Source organism: Pristis pectinata, chromosome 2 (genome assembly GCF_009764475.1).
Source record: "Pristis pectinata isolate sPriPec2 chromosome 2, sPriPec2.1.pri, whole genome shotgun sequence".
In the NCBI taxonomy this organism is placed as follows: domain Eukaryota; kingdom Metazoa; phylum Chordata; class Chondrichthyes; order Rhinopristiformes; family Pristidae; genus Pristis; species Pristis pectinata.
The window spans coordinates 75,997,091-76,021,989 of NC_067406.1; the positions used below are offsets into that span (position 1 = coordinate 75,997,091).

Consider the following 24,899-nt stretch of genomic DNA (forward strand, 5'->3'; position numbering starts at 1 on the left):
GGCCCTGCCTAATTTACACAGCCTCTCAATTTCATGTATCTCAATTAAATCTGTGTTCTAAAATAAAACAATTCCAGCCTCGTCAATGTTTTCTCATAACTAAAATTCACCAGTTGTTGCAAGCTCCTTGTGTCTCTTCTGCATCATCTGTAGGTCTGTTCTGTCTTCTGTGTTGTGGTGACAGTACCAATCATGGTACTGGTTGACATAACCACCTTGATCTTGCATTCCTGGTCTTGGACAGTAAAGGAAAGTATCCCTTGCTTCCTAGGCAAGATTACCTAAATGTATTGGTGCTCTCAGGGACTGGTGCACATATGTGCCCTTTTGTTCTTCTACTCTTCATGTCATTTATTGAATCCCCCTGCTTTGTTCGCCCTCTCCAAGTACACTGCTTTGTATCTCTGAATTGACTGACATTTTTCAGTTTTCTGCTCATTTGACCAGTCAGTTGATTGATGTGGCAACTAGGATACTGCAGCCTTTAATGTAGTAAAATGCTACTTAAAATGCTCATCTTTATGAAGCAGGAAATATTTTCTTTTGAAGGTCATAACTTGCTGAATTGATGTGCATGCATCGGGCTCTACCGGCCGCACAGTAATTGCTGTTTCTTAGCAAGCTGCCGTGTATGCAAAATTGATGAAAACATCAAGAACCTTGACTATCTTTGGGATATCTCCTGAAACACCACAGGCCTATAGCAAGTGTTGGTCAATTCTTATTTAAAAAGTTTTAAAGTTTTATTTTGAGTTAAACCAGAAAATTGTAACACCCACCTAAACAATCAAGTATTGTGCAATCTCTGACTAAATATCTGTTGTTGGATTGTGCTATTTAACAAATTGCTGCTTCTAGAAGATTGCTTTGTGCTGAAGTTTCATACATTTTGATCTTACAAGTTCCTTGTTCTAGTCTAGGCAGGCCACCATAAGCAGTTATTATTCTCATATTTCCAATATGAATTCCTTAGTCCGTATTTTACGGTAGAAATTTACCATGGTGTAAATTCTTTCCCATCCCCAACCTCCCTGCCAGTTCAAGCTCTGCAATCTGGGCAAAGCTGGTCTTTAAGTAAAAACATATACCAAGTTTGAACATAAAGAAAACACAGTGGGGATAGACCATGTGACCCCTGAAACCCGCCCAGCTATTGAGTAGCTTTGCTAATCCATGTTTTCAATTCCACTTCCCTGCCTGAACTCCATATCAAATCATGAAAAAAAAATGTTTTGAAACCTGTTAGCTGAACTTCCACAATCCTTTGGAGTAGAAAATTCTAAAAATTCATGATCCTCTTGTGTGAAGAAATTTTTCCTTTTGCTTAAATCCATACTCCTTATCCTGAGATCCAGACTTTCTAACCAGGGAGGAAAGACCTCTTGGGATTCACCTTATCAAGCATTCAATCTTGTTTTATTGAGATCGTTCTTCTCCAGTGCATGCAGGCGCTTCATCTCTCCTCGCAGGGTAACTCATTGAAATAAAACTCGTCAGCCAACCATCTTTGAGCTTCCTTTGTTATCACACCCTTTTGAAACAAAAGCTGAGCTCTGTGGTTTATTGTTGATTGGTCTCACCTAAACTGTCAATGGCAGCAGCAGGACTTCCTTGCTTTTGCACTCCAAGTCCCATAATAGTATTTGATCTGCTAATTGCTTGCTCTACACCTGATTGTTCTGTATACATGGCGACCCAAATCTTTGTGAACACCAAGGTTTAATAGTCTCTGATTTTTCAAATAATACTATCATTCTCTGTTCTTCCCACCAAAATGAGTAACCTGACAAACTTCATTCTTTCTTCTTAATTAACCTGCCTTTATTTCTTTATGGATCCAGTGCCATCCTCACAGCTAGTTTCTCCACCATAGCTTAGTATTTTTGGAAAAAATGGTTATATTATGCTTGATCACTGCAATTTAAATTCTCAATAGCTGAGGCCCCAGCATTGATCCTTGTGGGACTCCACAGTAGGCAGCTTGCTAATCTATAAATGGCACACTTATTCTATCTGCTCTTTATATAAAAAAAATTCTCTCTCCATACTCTTATTTTTACCCACAACATTCTTTGCTAATTGCTTGCTCTACGCCTGCACATTAGTTTTGTTTGGAGTACATGGTGATCCATGTCTTTCTGGGCACTAGCATCTAATAATGATCCACGTTGCAATAAAAGGGACTTTTATTTTTGTTCTGATTGTATTGTGTAAAAGTTGTGTATACTGCTTGTTTTTCTTGAGAATGCTGTGTGTATGATCTTTTGTGCCTATGATGATGCTGCTGCAAGTAAATTTTTGTTGCACCTGTGCATATGTATACTTGTGCATAAGACATTTTTTTTCCTGTAACCATCTTTTGTATGCTACCTTATTGGATGCTTTTTGAAAATCTAAATATAGTGCAACTTTTGAGTGCAGGTAGCAAACACAGCAAAGTGTGGCAGAACTTTCAATCTCTCATCTGCACATGGGCTTATCATTTGTCAAGTTAAAATCAGAGATGGATTTTGAAAGAAGGATGTATTGGCAGAGGTTATAAAGTCTTTTCAGTCTGACTGCATTTGTCACTGGGTCAAATCCCCCACCACCACCACCACCACCACCACCTTCCAATTGAAGGGGATTTCCCTCCTACATTTGTACGACTTTAAACTGAAAGATCCGTGTCCACCTGCACTGGCATGTACATTTAAATTAAAACTCTGCTACTGATGACAAATGGAGCCACTTACCTTAATCTTGCTGGGATGACACAATTGGCGCTTTGACCAATTTTCAGCACGTCAGCCACTTCAAGCTGGGTGGCTGACCTAGCTGTAGGACACATCTTCGTAGACCTAGCTCTCTTTAGAACCTGTTCAAATTCACTTTACTTTAGAGAAACAAATGATCATGATGGGTTTCCAGACCCTCCTTGATGAAATAAATGATCTAAAATTCTGGAGGACGGTGAAGCCACTGATCCAGATCCAATGCTGCCTTCTTGTGTGGTATCCTGAACCACTGGGGGAACACTGATTAATCACTGCTTATCGTTAAGGGATAATGATGTATGCTGATTTTATGGAGGAAAGATGAGGATAACAACTCCCAGGTGATGTTTTCTTTGAAAAATATAGTATTTAAGTTTGTGAATTTTTTATTTCTATAACTATCAAAATGTTGTGAATCTAGTCTTTGACATATAGACAGTGCACTGGTGGTGTACTGATGATGATGATATAAACTGGTGCAAATTCATCTGTTGGGTAAGATGCATGCAATCAAATTAAAGCTGAATTGTTGTCTCATTGCTTAGGATAGGAACTAAGGTTTTCTGTATGTTTTCTGAGACTCCTAATATCATGACCAAACAAAATGCATTGTTGCCGACTTTTAAGAATTTTCAGATATCAAGAAATGCCAATGATGTCGAGGTGTGCTAGATGTACATTCAGAGCAGAGTAAATTCCTCTTTCTGCAGTCAAAACAGGGCAGCCATCATTTTGATCACCCATCAACACAGAACATCTACCGATTTATGACGGAAATCTGTTTAACAAAAATACATGAAAGCTCTGTGAGCAATTTGAGGTGAATGCTCCTCAAATTTTGTATTTACTCAAGAACTTGCTCTGTTCAATTAGCACCATACTTGGAACCATAGAAATTTATGGTACAAGAAATCTTGTGCCCACAAATGATATTTGGATTAATCTAAACTTCCAGTCTGTAGCCTTGTAGGTTATTACACATCATGCTCTCCCAGTTACTTTTTAAATACAGTTTCTGCTTTCACTACTCTTATGGACAAGGAGTTCAATCTCACCACAGCTCTTTGAGTAAAAAACATTTTCCTTAACTTTCCCTCTAATCCTCCTAGGAGTGACCTTAAATCTAAGGCTCTGACTTACTGACATTGAGAAATGACTTTTTGCTATTTTATCCTTCCTCATTTTATCCTAACCTGGTAAATTTTCCACTTTTGAAGACGCTGAGAACCACGTCTTCCAAATCCACATTAGCATTACCTTTTCAGTTTCTAAACGGCTAGTTTTTCCTTTGTCATCTTTTTCATTTAATGTATTGATTGAAACATTGGAGGTTATGTGTCTTTTGATTTTTACATGCCAATTTTTTTTTAACTCGTGCTCTGTTTACCTGATTCCTGCTTTAATATCATCTGCAGTTCTGTACTCCTCTGCAAATGTTTTGAAAATTTATATTTTCAAAAAGTGACATCCAAGTACATCCTTTCTCTTAATATAACGGGGGGTGGGATGTGGTGGTGTGCAGCTTTGAATTTGTGAATTGTATTGTTTAAATGATTAGTCTTCGTGGGGCTTTGCCCAAATTCTTCCTCATTTAGCCTTGAAGTGCTGGAGGAGAATGGGCTGCCTACTTTAAATTGTCAAGTCAGATAGAAAACCAACTTCTGACATTCCATTGATGAAATTAAACAAATTGTTTTTAACCTGATGCTGACCTTTCCTGTTCATTTTGATCAGTGAGTGCAGTTTTCATTTCAACTGTTTAATTGTTTAACACCAATTATGCCACCGTGTCACCCGATTATTCTGGTGATTGAATATTTGAATAAATTAGATTTTAAAATAGTACCAATTTCTGGTTAGATGCACAGAAGTGTTATCGAGCAGAATAAACTTCTGTGATTTACATTTTTCAATCTAGCACATATCTGTAGCAGCTTCGTTTACCAGCTTGGCATTGAAAACCTAAAATGTTTAAAATGCAATCCAATCTAAAATAGAAATTCAGTTTGTTTTGGATATGACCCACTATTGGAGCTGTTTTGTTCTGATAATGTAGCAAAACATAGTTTTTAATAGTACAGAAGTTTGGGTGGATGGTCTCAAGCTATTGAATGGTCATTAGGAAGATGAACTGTAAATGTTAGTGGTGGTGTGTTTTAGCTTTGTTGATTCAGGTATGCCTGTTAAGTCATAAAAAGATACCAATGTACTTGAAATCATCACAGAATATCCCTTTGTAATGAGGGTCCACAAGAGTGGACCAGAAAGTAAAATTTGAGGAAGTTTTATCAAAAAAGTGTAATTTTAAATTTTGACAACTGTTTGAACACTATGGAAGAACAAAAATTCTAAGTTGGCCATCTGCTATTAGCCTGATTTGAATTTACTTCCAAGTGGGCATCACCATAAAGGATGGCATTTATTGCCCCTCCAGAATAGAGATGCCACCACATCCACGAGACCTGTCATAATCATAGTTCTTTTAGATAGTGATGGGGTCGTGAATTTGTTCAGTGTTACAGAGTTTGCATGGTTGGTAAATGCTATTGATGTAGACTTGTGGAATTGTTGCATTGCATACTTTCTTCACTGCAGTCATGGTGTTCTGGTGGTAAGGGAAACACAACACCTGCAAACATCTAAACAAGTTAGCATTTCAAGATGATCCTGATTTGCGCTTTGTAGATTTTGGGGAGTCGGGTGAGCTGGTCTCTACAGTTTGTCAAATGTTGGGTATACAATGGTATCCACCCTATCGTTGGCTGGTCTAGTCAAGTTTCTGATCAGTGGTGATCTGAAGATGCAGAAATTATTAATAGTGTTGAATGTCATGGGGAGGGATTATTCTCTGTGGTGGAGATGGTCATTGTTGGCATTTGTGTGGCATGAACATTAGTTGCCACAGAGTAGCCCACACCTGGATATTGACCAAGTTTTCCTGTAGGCGTAGACGGTTTTATTTGAAGAAATTCAGAAAAAGCTGAGTATTGAAATCCAAGGAAACAGCAGCAATTCTTATGATGGAGCAAATTAACGTTGAAGACCCAGAAGTGACTCTGCCAATAATACCACCAGGAAGTACATCTGGAGCAGCACCCAAGACGAGATGATTTGGTTTCGCCCATCTCAGCCATGACTCCAGCCACTGGAAGTTTACCCCTGATCCCCAATGAGCTCAGTTTTGCCCAGGTTCCTTCATGCTTTTGATGTTCAGGACAGCTGCTCTAATCTGGCAATGCTCACATCTTTCTGGTTGGGTTATTTTCAAGTCAAAGCAGGTTACTTAAGGTGTAAAGTAAAACTGCCTTAAGTCAATTTTTTTCCTGTCAACTGAAAAGCTGTGAATCTGGTTTTCAATTGGTGGATTCCTTTCCCACCGCCTTTGTAATTTCAAATTTGGACCATGAAGCAGGAAGTGACAAAATCCACGTTGGCTTTGCAGGGTCCCTCTAAAGATGCTGAGTCTGACTGAGTAATTGATAGGAGCAGACCATTTGATGCTTGACTCTCACTATAACCTGATAAGATGATGCCCAGCTGCAGCTGTGAACTCTGCAGACCACCAGTAGAGTTTGGCATTTCAAGAGTAGCTGCTTCCTGGACCAGTCTTGGGAGTGTTTTTCTTAGTAGCCCTCGGCCAAGAGTTGCCTTGGACCAAATTTGAGCCACAGACTCCTGGCTCTCATCTCGCATATAGAACTCAACTACTCGTACGTATAGATGCTCCAGCATACTATCTGGGGCAGTCATCTTTTAGGACTTGTTTGTTATTTAAATTGTACTCATGAGAGTGACTGGTCTCTATCCTTTGAAGACATTTGAGGTTGGTATGGTTAGTAAATGATGCGTTCTGATTGCCTTTGCAGTTTAACTCCTGAAAAGGAGAAATTTTTTTTATTCGCCTTCAATTAAAGAACAGCTTCGCATCTCGTTCTCAATAAACCTTAGAGTGACGACCTTTGCAAGAAACGTGGTGTACTGCAACGTCTCACTTGTGACTCTTGCAAGCTTAGGCTATGTTGTACATACTTCATCTGATGGAACTGAATGGAAAACTGGAGATTATTATTTATCAGTTCCTGAGAGTCATCGAGTTATATAGCACAAAAACAGGCCCTTCAACCAAACTCATCCATATGGACTAAGATGCTACCTAAGCTAGTCCTATTTGCCTGCATTTTTCTATGTCCCTCTGAACTCTTCCCATTCATGTACCTGTCCAAATGGCTTTTAAATGTTGTAATTGTATCTGCCTCTACCACTTCCTCTGGCAGCTCGTTCCATATATGCGCCACCCTCTGTGGAAAAACATTCTCCTCTGATCCCCTTTAAATCTTTCCCACCTTAAATCTGTGCCCTGAGTTTTAGACTCCTCTACCCTATCTATGTCCCTCATGATTTTGTAAACCTCTGTAAAGTCACCTCCTCGGCTTCCTTCACTCCAAGGAAACCAGTCCCACCCTATCCAGCCTCTCCTTGTAACTCGAGCCCTATAGTAACATCCTTGTTACTAGATAAAATGGATAAAATGTTGGCACAACATTGTGGGCCGAAGGGCCTGTGCTGTAGTGTTCTATGTTCTTGTGAATCTTGTCTGTATTCTCTCTAGCTTAATCACGTCCTTCCTGTAGCGTAGTGAGCAGACTGCACCCAGTATTCCACGTGTGGCCTCACCAACGTCATGTTAGCTATAATGTGGCGCCCTAACTCTAGTCTTTCATGCCCTGTTTGATGAAGGTAAGCATGCCATAATGCCTCCTTCACCGCCACCTCTATCTGTGTCACCACTTTCAGGGAGTACTTGTACTCCAAAGTTTCTCTGTTCCACAACACTCCCCAGGGCCCTTATTGCATTTGCTCCCCCTGATTTGTAAATATGTCGTAATGTATTTGGGGTAAAATATAAAATGCCAGGCAAACATCTGCAAAATAGTTTTGCTTTGACTAGGTGCAGACATGATTGAGTATAATTTTTGATCCATTACAGGAAAGGGTTGGCAGGATAAGCCTGAAGAACGGGCTTTCTGTTGCAAACTTAATGCTGGCGGTTTTGTTGAATGGTGGAATGTTCAAAAAAAATTGCTGTAATATTTAACTACATTTCCTTATTTTCTACATTAGGTTGTTGTGTCTACAAATATTGCTGAAACTTCACTCACTATTGATGGTGTTGTGTTTGTGATTGATCCAGGCTTTGCCAAACAGAAGGCAAGTATTTAAATCTACTTTATTAAATTATGGCTATGTATTTGGCAGCCCCCTCCCCAGCTGTGTCTCTTATGGATTTTGACTTTGTGGCATGGTGTTTCTACTTTCCCTTTTTGTTTACATGGTGACTATCTTCATTGAGCTAAATTTTCTGTTTTCCTCTCTGCTGACTAAGCAGAGTTGGCTTATGGGTTTTGGCTGTATTGTCAACCCACCACCACCTCATGTGGCTGAATGTCCATTATTGTATTCAGCCATAACAATGATGTTGGAAATCTGTCATAGTGCTGGAATCACTCAGCAATTCCCAAGAATTGGAAGCAGGAGCAGATTTAATGCTTCTGAATTTTGGCCATTCCTCAAAAATGGAAAAAAGTTGGTTCTGGAAGGCAGAGAAACTAAGAAGGGAAGGTAGAACAGAAAGGAAGATTGATGATAAGATGAGAGAAATTAAAAGATATATGGGCTGATGGTGCAAGGTAAAACTGGGGGTTAAAGATGAAAGTAAAGAAATAAATTATGGATATAAGTGGGAGCAGCAGAATCATTATTTGTAATGGTTGACTTTGTGTTGCAATTGTGAAGCTAATGATCCCAGTTAAAAGAAGAGCTGCTGTTCCAAGGGCTTCATTGGATAGAGGGTTTGAGTGGAAATAGATGGAGAATGGAAGTGAACTGGATAGGAGCAGTGATGTTGACGGGATTGCAGTCAATATGAACGTGTTTTGCAAAGCAGTTACCCCGTCTATATTTGGTTTACCCAGTCTTCAGATAATTTTGGCAGCTACTCGTCTAGTTTACCAAACTGAATGATGTTACTTGTAATGTAGAAGATACAGAAATATTGTAAAAATGCCCCCATCATCTAAACTTGTAGTATAATGAACGGTGAACATCAGGGCCAGGTGTGAAGATGACTGCATGGTCATCATCCTTTTAGAATTAACATAGCAGATGCAAGGGATTCCAGCTTTTTGCCTCGGTACTTGCATCAAACTTAAATTTGAAATGAATACAAGAAATGCTGAAAGCACACAGCAGATCAGGCAGCATCTGTGAAAAGAGAAACAGTATCAGACCTTGGCCAGAACTAAGAAAGACAGGAAAAAAAAGTTAGTGTTAAGTTGCAGGGAGGGTTTGGGGAGGAATAGATAACACAAAAGGAATATGTCGGATGGGATGGGGTTAGGATTGCTACGGTGATAAGCCGTTGACGAAGCCATCTGGTTGACCGATTACTGATGACAGAGAAAATAAAGGAAAGGACGTTTAAAGGCTGTGAAATTCTGGTTAGAGCTTTGGAAGTGATCACTTTAATTCTCCATCTCATCCCACTCTGACCTATATGTTTGGGTTTCATGCACTATTCCAATGAGGCCCAAAATAAGCTTGAGGAACAAGGTATAATCCTCCATCTGGGCACATTGCAGTTCTCTGTGCTCAATATTGAATTCAATTTTAGGTAACTTGATTTCTCTGCACCAGAACTAGTCAGCTCTGCAGTAGGCAATCCATCAGTAATATTAACTGAGTTTTTTTTTCTCCACTGATACTGCCTGATCTGATGAGCCACTGCAGCTCTGACCTGCATTACCTCACGATAATAACTGCAACTTCAAACTAATTTGTTTTCTCTTTCAAGGTTCAATTGAAGGGTCTTTGACCTGAAACGTTAACTCTTTCTCTCTTCCATGTATGCTGCTGGGTGTTTCTGGAATTTTCTGCTCTTATTTCAGATTTATAGTGTCTGCAGTATTTTGATCTTCAAAACTAAATTTGTTTGATGTCCGGTTCCTTTTAATCGTGTTCTTCAGAGCTTTTGGATGAATATAGGAAAGGTAGTTTGGAGCTATGGGGGAATGGAGCTGGTCAGCTTGAGAAAAGAATAAACATATCAGCGATATCATAAAATGAAGGCCACTTTCCTTGCTCAAATCGATGAGTCTGGAATATAATTACTTTTAAAATGGTTTGCTTACTATTGTGTCATGTCAATGCCTGATAGTCGGTGTGGACATGGTGGGCTATGGGGCCTGATTTCATGCCTGAATAGAAGCTCAGTTGATTCTTTTGTTACAGAGCACTAAAACCTCTCCTTAAACACCTTTTGCTCCAAGTGCGACAACTCCAACTTCTCCTCCCCAACTGTGTGGTTAAAATCCTTCATTCCTCATCCCTGAAATCAGTCTGGTAAATTTCCTCTGACCTCTCTGGAGGTGCTTTACATGATTATTTTCTCTACTTGTGCATAACATTTAATGGCCTTTGTATATGGCTTGCTAGGCTTCTTTGGACCTTGTTTGCTTCTAGATTTTTCACCATTAAGAAAGTTATCAGTTTTATTTTTAAGCTCCAAAATGGACAATCTTGCATGCACTCATTAAAATCCTTATTGCACGTTATTCCCATTCACTCAATGCATTTGCATCTCTTTGGAAGTGTAGACAGAACCATTTAATTACAATGCTGCATATTTTTGTCATCGGAAGACTTGGATTTGTAACTTTCAATCCCATCATCCAAGTCACTTTTAGCTAAAGTGAATCCTTGTGGTCTCAGCAAATCCTTGTGGTTGCCACTAGCCATGTCCTTCCAATTTGGGTACCTGCCCGTATATCCTACACTTGTCTCCTGACTCTCAGCCAGTTTCCTTGCTAAATCAGTAATCTGCCTTTAATTCAGTGTATTTTTGTTTGAACTAACGTTCTCTTTCTGGTTTCTTTTATGTTATGCCCTTCGAAGGTCCAGATAAATAAGACTTCCCAGTGTCCACAATATTAATCACCAGATAATTAATTCGGGTTTATTGGGCATGATTTCTATTTGCAAGTCTGAGCTAGCACACTCTGATCAGCTGAAACTTTTCAAGTGGTTGAATTAGTCTGTCCTTAATTGCTGTCAAAAAAAAATTCCTGACGTCAAATGCTGGAAAAACTGGTCTATAATTCTTTGATTTTCCCCCCACCACCCTGCCCCCCTCAGTGTTTTTAAATAACAAGTGACAAGTATAATTTTTCAATCTAAAGGAAGAATTCTTGAATTGAGAAAACTTGCTGAGATCAGGGTTAAACTCAACTGCAACGCTTTCACTAACTGTATGTCCTGGGATGGAAACCATCTGTTGCAGAGGATTTATTGCTATTTAATGCTATTATTTTCTTCATTACTATTCTTTTGCTTATCATGATGTTGGTAAGACCTGTTCCTGATTCAATACGGTATTAGTTTCCTCAGGATGTCAGTCATGCTATCTGATTCTATTGTAAGTATCAGTGAGAAGTAACTGTTTACTTAAGTTGACACAATGACATTGTAAATTTTGAAGGGCTTGCTTGTTGCTTCAGAGGCCACCTGTTTTTCCCTAATATTACCTTTTTTTTATTTTTCACATCCCTTTTGCATACTCCCTTTTCATTGTTTTATTGTTAATACATTGTTACCCTCTATTTGTATCTCTCCCAGTCACTAGTACCTTTATGGCTCGTTTGTGGCTCCATGGAAGGTAAAAAGAAGTAATTGTCCTTTGAACTCCTGATTCGTCAAACAAGAAGCAAGTTTTGATGTTGGAGTCTGCTGATGTTACATGTACTTTCATGATTGACAGGTATATAACCCAAGGATCAGAGTTGAATCGTTATTGGTGACTGCTATCAGCAAAGCATCTGCACAGCAAAGAGCTGGCCGTGCTGGTCGTACCAGACCAGGGAAGTGCTTTAGACTTTACACCGAGAAGGCGTACAAAACTGAAATGCAGGTAAGCTTTCGATCATAGCTCCTGATCTTCTCTGGATTTGGAGAATTCTGGTGCAGGTTCCCAGTCATTCTGCTGATAGATCGTTAGGTGAATTTGTTTCTCCACTTTTGAAGGGGTTTTGAAATAGCTAGCCTTTAGAGCCAGAAACATGTCTAGAATGAGCAGGTCTGTCTTGTCACCTTACGGCTACACTGAGGTCAGATTTGCAGATGTTTTTTGGGACGCTGCGAATGTTCTTGGTTTCATTGATGTGTACTTCTCAGTACTGTGCATTTCCTGATGTTAGGGCATGCCTTTGCCCGAATGTTGGGGGGCACCCAGATTAAGTTGGGCTGATGCAACCTCATTTTGTAGTTCAGTATTTGCTGTTTACCAAGTGGTGAAACAGCTGCAAATTCTTAGGATTCTTCAATACTTGAAAAATAATCCACATATTCCACTTATCTGGTTCCTGAGCCTCTTTAATTTTCTTTTTTTTGTGCTTGATTGTTTCCCCTGAATAGATTTGCGCTGTTGGTTATATTCAGGGTACTTCTATAAGATATGAGCAAGGGACGTTGCAGGCAAGCTTATAATACCGTGATGTCATTGTAGAAGGACCTTGTCCTTCATGGTGTTTCTAAGACAACCTTGTTTCACGCTTGTGAAGGCAGCCCTCCCAGATAGGTAATCTTCATTAATAACATCTTGATGGTTGCTATTTTCTAAGCCTGACGCTGATGTTCAGTGCATTTGTAATGCTAAAGTTTTTAGATGGTCTGCGTGATATATTTTAGTTGTCCTCTTGAATGCTAAACTAATAGTGGGGAGCAAGGAGTGTGAACATTTAGTATAGTTTTTAATTTGCACTGTTCATGACCTTTCAGAACATTTTTATTTGAGATGTCTGCTTTTTATTTTCGGAAAAAAAAATTACCAGGACAATACATACCCTGAAATTTTGAGGTCCAATCTGGGTTCTGTAGTTCTTCAACTGAAGAAACTTGGCATTGATGACTTGGTACATTTTGACTTCATGGATCCACCAGGTAAGTGTCTCTCCTTGGGCTTTTTCCTTTGGAAACATCTAAAGTGGCTTTATCCACCATTCATCAAATTGTTGTTCAGAATCATCACACATATTTCAGAATTTGTTTGTGTCTGTTTTTAATGTTATAAACAATACGTAGGATCTGTTGTAAGGCGAAAAGGTAACCTTGGATTTGTTTCAGGGATAGAAAAGTTTAATTCATCCTTGGTAATTAGTGTGGCCTACTAACTCTTCGGTTTATCATGAAGAAAATTGAATGTACTGTTTGTAGTCATTCACTGTCCCAGGAATGCTCTTAAAGCTCTCTTTTGAGGCAGAATGTTAGATTTTAGAGCTGTCATCTAACAGCCCATTGATACCCCTCAAAAGTATCTTTCACATCCGTACGTGGAATCACTTGGGCTCTTGTTTTGGTCTCTTGTGAAAGGCAGCATCTCTTGACATTTAAATTTGTGCTGCACTGGAGTATCAGCCAAATTAATGTGTTGAAGTCCTGAAGGAGGGAGGGCACAAGCCTTTTGGTTCCTTGGGCACACCCATTGCACTCTGCTGGTATTTCGGGTCAACAAGACAAGTAGTGGGAGGACAGTGTATTGATGTAGAAGCGGTAATATTGATTTGGAAACCAGGAGATTAGGGCTTACTTTTCAGGTTGGTCAAATTTAAATTCGGCTTCCTCAGCCACTGAAGTTTTCTGTAAATGGTAAACAAAAAAAAAATCCGGTCAAGTATTTGTCATGTAAAAGTGAACCTGTTCCCTGGCCAAGAAAATTTCTTTGGTATATATTTGCACTCTTATGTATTGATTACTCCTGGCCTTGGTCATTTGCTGACATACCTTGCGCCCTCCCACTCTCCCATGCTACTTAGTCTTTGAGGTAATTATTCAGTCTTAAGGTTAGAGCCACAGCAAATGATTGCTGCAGAGACACTGCATACTTCTGGTCAGTTGAACAGCATAATTTCAGTTGGCATGGAAGGTTTGGGGTTCAGATTAACAGAAAGGTATGGTGTCATTTAGTTTTAGTTTCTTGGAGTGAGGTAAGACTGCTTTGAGGTGCCTGTAGAAAGATTTACACAGAGTGAGGATGGCAAGTAATGCACCTCTTTCAGTGATTTCATGTCATCAGAGGTTTTATTTATGTCTCATCGTTGCATATTACTTTTCAGCACCTGAGACACTGATGAGGGCCTTGGAGCTTTTGAATTATCTGGCTGCACTGAATGATGATGGCGATCTGACTGAGCTTGGGTCCATGATGGCAGAATTCCCATTAGATCCACAGTTGGCCAAGATGGTTATTGCCAGCTGTGAACACAACTGTTCAAATGAGATTCTCTCCATCACTGCAATGTTGTCAGGTAATGGCAGGGATGAAATTGTCAAAACATGACTTGCAGTTAGATGAAACATTATTAAGGAGAATTTTTCATATAGTTGATCTGTTGCAAGATTATGCTTGGGATGCCCGTTAAGAACAGAATGATAATTGTGCATTTGAATGTTCTATGCTAAGTACTGATGAAGTTTTGATAGGTACTTTGAGAATTTACGAGCACAACCAATTAATTATGATTACAATTTTTCAGGTTTGATGCTTAACTTCAGGTATTTTTGATTCATTTTTTAACATTTTACCCTGGCTGTAAATCACTTCTGTTTAAGCAAATGTCTAAGAGAAGCCTATAAAAGCTTAATGGACAAGAGGTATTGATGAATATTGAGATTGCTCAGCCTAATTCATTTTAATGTTTCGTGGGCAAACAAAAACTCTCCAGTCTTAGAATTTTTATAATAGAGAAATTCTGCACTTCTATTCACCTATGATCTAGGCAGACAAAATATTTTGTAAGATGTAATTGGGGTATAGAACACAAAAGCTTCTGTTAAATTAGATTTAACATATTTGTTTAATTAAGCCTCAAGAGTAACATGATTTGTGGTTATTTTAGGGAATCCCTTTGGATGTGGACAACACTACAGTGTTCATTTTGACTTGAACATTGGTCACTTATTTAGCAGTTCTGGTTTTGTATTCCATTAGTACTGATTCTATGCCGTATAAGGCTTGTACAAAACCAATAAATGGCCTGAATACATTTTGTAAGTAATATATAGCAAGGCAACAGACTTGAACTCTGTCAGTAGGGTACTATAGATTAAATCAGATTCAGAGCAGCTGGGCAGGGCAGAATTTCACCCTTGCTTCTTTTGTTCTTGGTTTTTAACCTGTATGCAAGGATGAGATTCAAGTCATCTGTTGTTAACAGCATCACACACTTCAAATACTAAATGTTTGACAGCTACTTATCACTTTTTTGGTAGGTTAGGAAAATGCTTTTAGAAGGCATTCATTTAATACATTATTATAGTTCTGTATTGCCCTGTGCACCGCCTCTTTCACTAAAAATTGGTAATTGTGTAGCTTCTGAAACACTCTTGTCTTGCAGATGTGAGTAGGTGTTGATGTTTGGTACCAAGCCAAGGTAGTAGACAATCCAAGATGCAGTTGGTGACCATATCCCATCATGCCCTGCCCAATGCTCTCTGAACTGACCTAGCTAGGCCTTGTTCCTGTGTCTGTGAATGAGTGACTCATCCATATGGGCGTCTGTGTTGGGCCCATACCAACATTGTTTAGTCCCACAGTGTTTTGTTCGCCCAACGGAAGCTAAGAAAGCAGCTGACGAAGCCAAGATGCGGTTCGCACATATAGATGGAGATCACCTGACCCTGCTCAATGTTTACCATGCATTCAAGCAGAGTGAGTAAACTATACTTCTACTTTTTATTTCCATAGTTAAGTATTTGCCAAGCAGTCATTTTAATGAATTCTCAAAACTCTGCAATCTGAAAATTGTTCACCAAAGAGTTTTTCTGCAGCTGCCTTCTGTGCACAGAACATTTGAGGACACTTTGCATTCATGAGACTATATTCAATTGATTTTTTTTAATTGGTTACCTTGTCTTGTACTGTTAGCGGAGCTCCTTGTCTTAAGTTGGAGTATATTAAGGTGTAAATTTTCTTGATGCACTTAATGCTGTAAAGCTTGCTTACAGTGCACTTGGCTCGGTGCACAAAATGCCTTGATCCTAAGAATTTCTGAGGTAACCATGGAACCTATTCAAACATCCAAGCTTTAATTGGTTGATTTGCTTGAAATATAGAAGTGCAATATTTTACTCTTAAGAATTTGTAATAATTTTAACATCAAAACTTCAAACATTTTAAAGCATGCTTACCAAATTCCAATATGTTTTCACTATCTGTATTGAAAAATCAGGAAACAATTTGATACAAGTTCAATAAGTTCTTAGCTTCACCTTTAACTTTGTTTTAGAAGATAGTGTAGTAACTCTAGGGCATTAACAAACGAGTCTCTATTTCCCAGTTGCAATTATACTATAACTCCAGATATATGTTATCAGTGTACTTTATGTATGTTCCTTAGAATTCTCATTACGTGGGCAGAAAACTACAAGTAGCTGAATAGTTATCCTTCCTGTGTTCTAATTTGTAACGGGAATAGAGTTTTAAGTGATAACTAGAGCATTAATGGGATGAAAGTTTTTTTAAATATAAAGCTTAGGGCACAGTACTAGGTCATACAAATCATGGGCCTGTGGCATCTGATTTTCAGTGCATTCACTTAAATAGATGGAAAATTGAGCATTATCATTTTGCAATTTCCCCCAACCACCATTCTGCATGACAATATCTACTTCAAATTGCATTCCAACTGGACCTTGCACTGCATTTGTAGAACATCTTTGCAGTGAAATCATTCCAACAATTTTACTGATAATATAATCACACGGCACGGTAGCGTAGCGGTTAGTGCAATGCTATTACAGCACCAGCGATCAGGGTTCGATTCCCATCGCTGTCTGTAAGGAGTTCGTGCATTCTCCCGTGTCTGTGTGAGTTTCCTCCGGGTGCTCCGGTTTCCTCCCATGTTCTAAAGACGTACGAGTAGGTTAATTTGGGGGTTTAAAATGGGTGGCGCGGCCTTGTTGGGCCAGAAGGGCCTGTTACCACGCTGTAAATAAAATTTTTTTAAAAATTAGGTGGTGAAACAAAGAAACAGATAATAGACAGGTTGGCCAAAGAATTGGGACAAGTGACAGCAAAATTAGTAAGGGAGTTCCAGACCATGGAATGACAAAACAAAAAGTTCCACGGTACAGTGGAGTGCTGGACTTGAAGGGATGGTGGCAAGGTCAACGTACAAGCGGTAGCTAATGTTGTCTTTTGATGCCGCTGCCAAAGACCCGCATTTAGATGATGAAACCCAGAGTGTGGTCGGTCAATCCTGACAGGGGAATCACTGTTATCAGAAGGCATTGCTGCTGATGCTGTTGTACATACAGATAGGTAGTAGTGAAAGGTGGCTAGGGTACAGAACTGAAGGAAGGCACTACGGATCCTGAGAATTTACATTTGAAAATGTTGGGAGTGCTTAGTAGCTGAGGCAGCAGTTACAGAGAAAGAAACAGCTTAACGTTTCATGTTAATGATGATTTAAGTCGCAGCATTGGGTGAAGAGCATTCACCGCTCTTCCTTTTGAGGGTTCTGCCTAGACGTTAATTGCCAAGTTATCAGCTTAAAAAGTTTATCCCGTTGCATGGGTCCTCCTTCCCTAAATACAAATTCTAATTTTAAATTCATTGTTTCACTGGTGATTTAAGTGCTGTGCATTTTCAGTATCTATTTTATTATCTGGGCATGTAATTTTGTTCATTTCATTTCTGTAGTAAACAAAGCAAATTTGTCACAGATTTGAAATTGTCTTGTGTATTAATTTATTGTGGTTTCTAGGTGACCAATTTGTTTACTTATAAATCCCTGATGCTTCATTGTGAAATGCATAAATAGCTATACAGAAACAAATTCTGTTTTTGCTAACAGAACATTTAGAGTCCGCTTGGCCCAATGGCAGCTTGCGCTCCTTGGAGTCAGAAAGTTGTTTTTTTTTCAAGCTCCACTCCAGAGATTTGAGAAATTAAACAAGGCTAATACTTCACTGGGGTTGTTAGGGAGTGTTGTATTGTTGGTGATACCTTTTGGTCAAATGCCCAACTTGAAAGAAGGTATGTCAGGTTGGTTGTAAAAGATCCCACAGCACCATTATGAAAAGAGATGCTCTCTGTTGTCCCTGACCCTTTTTACACAAACCTCTTTTTCTAAGAAAAGACATTTATTTGTTTGCCTTAGCTCAGTTGGGTGTATCCTCACCTAAGAGTCAAAAGGAAGTGGGTGCCATTCGTGCTTGAAGAATAGCACCCAACATGTTAATGCTTTAATATGCTTTGGAGGCTGTGACACAAATTTGGAGGTGCCACATTCTTAATGAATCCCCTTTTGACAGAGTTCTGATGTCCTCATCAGTATTCACTTTTCGACCCCTATCATCTCATTGCACACAGGTTTAGCTGCTGTATTTGCTTACAGCAATGGCTTTTGGCTGTGAACTTCTTTATGTCCCAAAAACAATAAAGGGACACAGGAGCAGTCCATTCAGGTGGTAGAATGGACGAATTTGGAAGAGGTTAAAGAACCCTTAAGTTGCCAGATGGGCACTTTGCAGCCATGATGCACCACCAGTGACAGAGGGAGAGTGGACTGGGTGCCAATCAAGCTAATTTGATTTGTTCTGGATATTGTGTGTTTTAATCCATGTTGGAGCTGCACTCATCCAGGCATGTGAAGAGTTTTCCATGAAATTTGTGTGTGGATGATGGAATAAGCTTGGAGTGCAAGGAGGTGAGCTATTCATTATAGAATACTTGGCCTTTGATCCACTTTTGTTGTCACAGTAGCTTTTTTTATACTGGTTCAGTTATATTTCTAGTCCATTATGATTCTTCTCTCCTATCTGCCACCTAAGCGGTGAGAAATCTGGTGATGCTGCTAAGTGCCAAAGGGATGTAGTTATAATCTTTTGTTGTTGCCTAGCATACATGTTACTTACTGGCCCATAGCTGAATGTCATCCTGATTGTGCTGCATGCAGGTTTGAAACTGCTGCGATATCTGAAGTTGTGAATAGAATTGAACATTGTGATTGTTGGCAAATATGCCATGGATTTGGACAGGGGTCATGTTTTAATGGAGGAAGATTGTTGGTGAAGAAGTTGAAAATGGCTGGGCTTGGGTCACTGCCCTGAAGAACAGTTGTGTCATTGATCTTGCAACATCCATAATCATTTTCCTTTGTGTGATGATGACTGCAGCTGGTGGAGTGTTTTCTCCATGAATCTCATCACCTTTTACTAGAACCCCTTTGATGCCTTACTTGCTCAAATGCTGCCTCAATGTCAGGAGCAGTTGTGCCCGCACCCCAACCTGGAAATCGGTTTCGTCATCTATATCTTGACCAATGGTATAATGAGTTCTGGAGGTGAGTGGTCAGACAGAATTTGGACTGAGCACTGGTAGTATTGCCAGAAGGTACCTTCCAAACTTTTACTGATGGTCACCCCCTATGTATTCTTGTGCAGTAACTTTTTATGTGGCACCTTATCAAATCCCTTCAGGAAAAGTTTATTGGTTCTGCTTCATCCACTTTGTTACGCCCTCAATGAAATCCCGCAAATTTACCGAACACTATTTCTCTTTCATAAAGCCAAGTTGATTCTGCTTTTGTTTTTCTCGATGTCCATATTCTTCTTCACCGGAATATGTCTTTGCTGAGATTTATGAGGTAGAATAACACTCCAATAATCCATTATCTGATACTTCGGCACCCAGATCATTGGGTTCTGTTTTTTATGCTCCCTTCAAATTCACTGGGAAAATGTATTATACTGTTGACCCTTGCCTTGGCCAACTAACTTGGGTTAGGTAAATCACATCCTAATGAATTAAAACTCGTGGATATTTGCATTGATATAAAATTGATACAGTAAAGTTGTAAGTTGTGTTGACAACAATTTCTGAATGCTATTGTTCCTTGTGGACCTGCACTCACCCAAACTCCCACTTACTACAGCGAAATAGTGGATCTACCAATGGTCAAATGATTGATGATTCTTCTCCCTGCCCCAGGCATGGGGGGGGCTTCCTTGCGACAGTTAGTCTCCTCGGAGTTCTTGCTGCTCTACCTCTGAAATCCTCCATTTTTATTCTAATGGTTCTGCACTGTTATACTTCAATTCCATTGGTTCTGACTTATTGGGCTATCCTGTGTCCACCTTCCATTGGCACTGGCCCAAGGCTACAGGTGGCATTACTTCATTGCTCTTCTTCCAAATAAGGATATACCTCTGACTTTGTTCCTTTTGCTGAATCAGGCTATTTCACACCAATTATAGCCAGTTCAAGTCAGACACTGAGCTCATTTCATTTCACAGACACAGACTATTCTTCTTATAAGCCACACATTGATTCCTCTGCCTTATCAGTAAGCATCCCACAAGTAACTTCTTATTTGGAAATGATCTCTGATTTAGCAGGGCAGGTAGGGCCTTCATTATGTTCACTTTTGATTACTTTAATCGAAAGTGGACATCAGAGTTAATTCGGAAAATGACAGCCTCCACTTCTTCCGTCACCTGGCAAGGACAAGACATTGGTTTTGTCTACTCGTGCACTGTCCTTGACTTGTTCCAGCTAGCTGTTCCACAGATTCTTAATTTCTTCAGGCCAACACTGTAAAACATCTTAAAAAAGAAAGAAAACTGTGCTAGAGTATTAATAGGAATAATATTCGATGGTCCAGAAATCTGCTAGTCTGGCACCATCAAAGTCCAGAGGGTACAGGATTATTACAGTTTTACTGTATCTCAAATGTCTGCCACTGCTAATCTACCATTTTGCCCTTTCCCTGTCCACTTCCTCCAATTCTATCCTCGTACCATTGTAACTGTCTTCCTTTAACGTAAGAACATAAGCTGCAGACCCAGGATGCTTGCCCTCAAACTGAATTTGAAATTCTATCACGTTATCCTTGCTCTTTTCCAGAGATGGGATTAATTGAAGTGATCATCAATTAAACCTGTCTCATTTCACTGTATCCCATCTAAAACAACCTGCTCTCTAATGCGTGCTGTAAACTCGTTCTGAAAGCTACCTGATAAATCTACGATACCCTCCCTTAAGTCTCTTGTATCCTAGCCACAGGATGGTGCTCAGAACCAAACGCCGTTCTCCAGATGTGGTCTACTCTGTTGTATTCTGGTCTCCTAGATAAAAGGGGCCCCAGTCATTACTCTTTAATACTCTGATAATCCACTATCCAACTGTTTGCAAATCTCCATGGTTTGGTGCCTGGCTCACCAGGTGATATTTGCCACACTCTTTCAGGTCGCCGGTGTCTGCACTCCTTCCAACTTACTGGATTCACAGAATAATTTATAACAGCACTGTGTAGCCTCTTAAAGTGAATAAAATATATTGGGGTGTTAGTAGGAATAATGTCTAGTTATTCACGAGTTTAGCACCACAAGTCCTGAATTGTGGCATTTTACTGTATATGAAGCCAAGGCCTCCCTGGAGCACCACTGTCTCTACCTTTTTTTTGTATTTAAACAATACATTGTGACATTTATTTTGGGTCAGATTATGTCTTTGCATCTTGCTACATCTATTTGCTCAAATTTTGTCCATCTGTTTAATCCATTAATGTCTTAGTATTTCCATACTTTTTTCTACTCTGTTTAGAATGCCATCTATCATTGTGTCATTGCTAAGCTTGAATTTGTGACTTGCAATCCCATCATCCCACTAATAAATAAAAAAAAAAGTGAATAGTTGAGGCCCAAGAACAGATATCTGTGGTATGATGCTTAAATGTAAAGTTGTTCTTTCAAAAAGTAATTCTATAATTTTCTCAATTTCAGCAAAATCTAATAGTACTCTTATTTCTATGTTGTAAGTGAAATTGTGGATGGCATTTTTGCTTTGAGTTGATTTATTGCCCATAAATTTTATTTTAACATGAGTGCCATGTAAAATTAGTACAATTTTGCTTTTGTAAGGATTATGTTGCTTCAAAGAAACCTTGGTCTTTTGGTCAGGGTCTTAAATTGCACCATTGATAATATAGTACAAATTATTTCAAAAAATTTTATGTTGTACTGTCCACGTAGGATGAGAGGCTGCCTTGGATCAATGAGTTTCCCAGAATCTATATGCTGAGCATGTCCCTGAAATGTATAATACAGGAGGAAAGTACTGGAATTGCTGTAAATACTCAATAGGTCATGTGGTATGAGTGGATTCAGAAACAGTTAACGCTTCAGATCAATGCCTTCCATTTTAAAAAAAAAGGGCACAGAGTGATATAAGGAACAAAATAATGCAGGTAGAATTAAATTGTATTAATTAAAAGAAGTAAAGCTTCCTAAGTACATTAGGAAAGAACTCTGCCACCTTATCCAACGTAGCCTATGTGTGGCTCCAGATCCACAGCAATAAAGTTGATAGATAACTGCCTTCTGCAAAGGCCTAGTAAGCCATTCAGTTAGAATAAGTAAGGTCAGTAATACTTGCTGGTCTCATCAGCTTTATCCCCAATTTCATTCATCAGCTAGAAAAATCAGATTTTGCCACTCAGACAATCTTCAAGCATTCATAAGCCAAATGATCACATAAACCTTTGTGATCCTGAGCATAAATGGTTTATCTTTTATTAAACTGTTTCCATCTTTTCAAATGTTGTAAGAAAGTGTTGCCTGACATTTTCATGCAATTTTTCGGAGTGAACTGGATGCGGATAAGCTTTAGAGTCCAATGGCATTTGGCCTGTTGGGCATTCATTTTCAAGAATGCACAAGTGCCATGTTTCTATTGGGCAGTTGAATATTTTGTTGGAACCTTGTATTTTATTTTTTTCAAGGATGCTGTTTGATCATACTTCAGTTAATAATAATGCTCTTGTTAGGGAGTAGGTGAAGTATAAATTATGTCTGGGTTGACGTCTGCTCAAATATAAAATTTAAAAGCTGACCTAAATTGGATCCAGCCACAGCTGATCAGACCTGACCTGAACTTGAATACTAACAAATTTTTCCAGTAGATGGCTCCTAGGCCATGGAACAGTACTGCACAGGAACAGGCCCTGAAGCCCACAATGTCTGTGCCTAACACGATGCCAAATTAGACTAAATCTCTTCTGCCTGCGCATGATCCATATCCCTCCATTCCCTGCATATTCGTGTCTATCTAAAAGCCAGGCAACTACCCCACACTGTGTAGTTTTAAACAGAAAAATTGCCCTGCACATCTCCCTTAAACTTTCCCCCTCTCACCTTAAACGTATGTCCTCTAGTATTAGACATTACCCTGGGGGAAAGAAAATCTGACTGACTGCTCTACCTATGCCTCCCATAACTTTTTAAATTTCTGTCAGGTCTCCTCTCAACCTCCAGTGCTCTAGAGAAAACAACTCGAGTTTGTCCAACCTCACCTTATAGTTCATACCCTCTAATCCAGGCAGCATCCTTGTAAACCGTTTTGTACCTTTTCCAAAGCTCCATCAACCTTCCTGTGATCAGATGACCAGAACTGCACACAATATTCCATGTGCGGTGTAACTAATTTTGTGTGTATTATTGTTGCGACATGACTTCCTTACTCTTATATTCAATGCCCTGACCAATGAAGGCAAGCATGCCATATGCCTTCTTTACCACTCTCTCTACTTATGTTGCCACTTTCAGGGAACTGTGAACTTGGACCCCAAGATCCCTCTGTATATCACTACTGGTAAGGGTCCTGCTATTTACTGTATACTTTCTCCTTGCATTTGACTTCTCATAAGAACATAAGAAAAAGGAGCAGGAGTAGGCCATCTGCCCTGTCAAGCCTGCTCTGCCATTCAATAAGATCATGGCTGATCTGGTCGTGGACTCAGCTCCACCTACCTGCCTTTTCCCCATAACCTTTAATTCCCCTACAGTGCAAAAATCTATCTAACTGTGTCTTAAATATATTTAATGAAGTAGCCTCTACTGCTTCCCTGGGCAGAGAATTTCACAGATTCACTACTCTCTGGGAAAAACAGTTTCTCTTCATCTCCGTCCTAAATCTATTTCCCCCAGATTTTGAGGCTATGTCCCTTAGTTCTAGTCTCACTTACCAGTGGAAACAATCATCCTGCCTCTGTCTTATCTATCCCTTTCATAATTTTGTATGTTTCTATAAGATCCCCTCTCATTCTTCTGAATTCCAGAGAGTATAGTCCCAGGCGGCTCGATCTCTCCTTATAGGCAAACCCCCTTGTCTCTGGAATCAACCTGGTGAACCTCGTCTGCACTGCCTCCAAAGCCAGTATATCTTCAAGTAAGGAGACCAGAACTGCATGCAGTACTCCAGGTGTGGCCTCACCAGTACCCTGTACAGTTGCAGCATAACCTCCCTGCTCTTAAATTCAATCCCTCTTGCAATGAAGGCCAACATTCCATTTGCCTTCTTGATAACCTGTTGCACCTGCAAACCAACCTTTTGCGATTCATGCACAAGCACTCCCAAGTCCCTCTGCACAACAGCATGCCGCAATCTTTCACCATTTAAATAATAATCTGATCTTCTATCTTTCCTTCCAAAGTGGATGACCTCTCATTTACCAACACTGCACTCCATCTGCCAGACCTTTGCCCACTCACTTAACCTATCTATATTCTCTCTGCATCCTCTACACAATTTGCTTTCCCACTCAATTTAGTGTCATCAGCAAACTGAGATATGCTACATTCTGTACCCTCTTCCAAATCATTAATGTATATCTTGAACAGTTGCGGGCTCAGCACTAACCCCTGTGGCACCCCGCTCACCACTGATCGCCAACCAGAGAAACACCCATTTACCCCAACTGTCTGCCTTCTGTTGGTTAACCAATCCTCTATCCATGCTAATACATTACCCCCAACTCCATACATCCTTACTTTATGGATGTCTTTTGTGCGGCACCTTATCGAATGCCTTCTGGAAATTCAAGTATACAACATCCACCTGTTCCCCTTTATCCACTGCACTCATTACATCCTCAAAGTTTGTCAAACAGGACCTGCCCTTCCTGAATCCATGTTGTGCCTGCCTGATGGAACCACTTCTATCCAGATATCTTGCTATTTCTTAATAATGGCTTCAAGCATTTTCCTGACTACAGATGTTAAGCTAACTGGCCTATAGTTACCTTCCTTTTGCCT

The 24,899-nt window shown here is 39.5% G+C and overlaps 1 protein-coding gene across 3 annotated transcripts in view; it reads left to right on the forward strand.

Annotated features, from left to right (window-relative positions):
- Positions 1–24,899, forward strand: part of dhx15 (DEAH (Asp-Glu-Ala-His) box helicase 15) — a 112,063-nt gene that overhangs the window by 67,808 nt on the left and 19,356 nt on the right. For 2 of the 3 annotated variants that reach the window (XM_052010343.1, XM_052010344.1), the window contains exons 7-11: positions 7,878–7,964; positions 11,569–11,718; positions 12,638–12,746; positions 13,919–14,110; positions 15,391–15,513. In XM_052010343.1, coding sequence (XP_051866303.1) covers positions 7,878–7,964; positions 11,569–11,718; positions 12,638–12,746; positions 13,919–14,110; positions 15,391–15,513 — 661 coding nt within the window. Of the gene's footprint in view, positions 1–7,877; positions 7,965–11,568; positions 11,719–12,637; positions 12,747–13,918; positions 14,111–15,199; positions 15,369–15,390; positions 15,514–24,899 lie in introns of those variants that run through there. The other variant, XM_052010345.1, reaches the window with a different exon arrangement.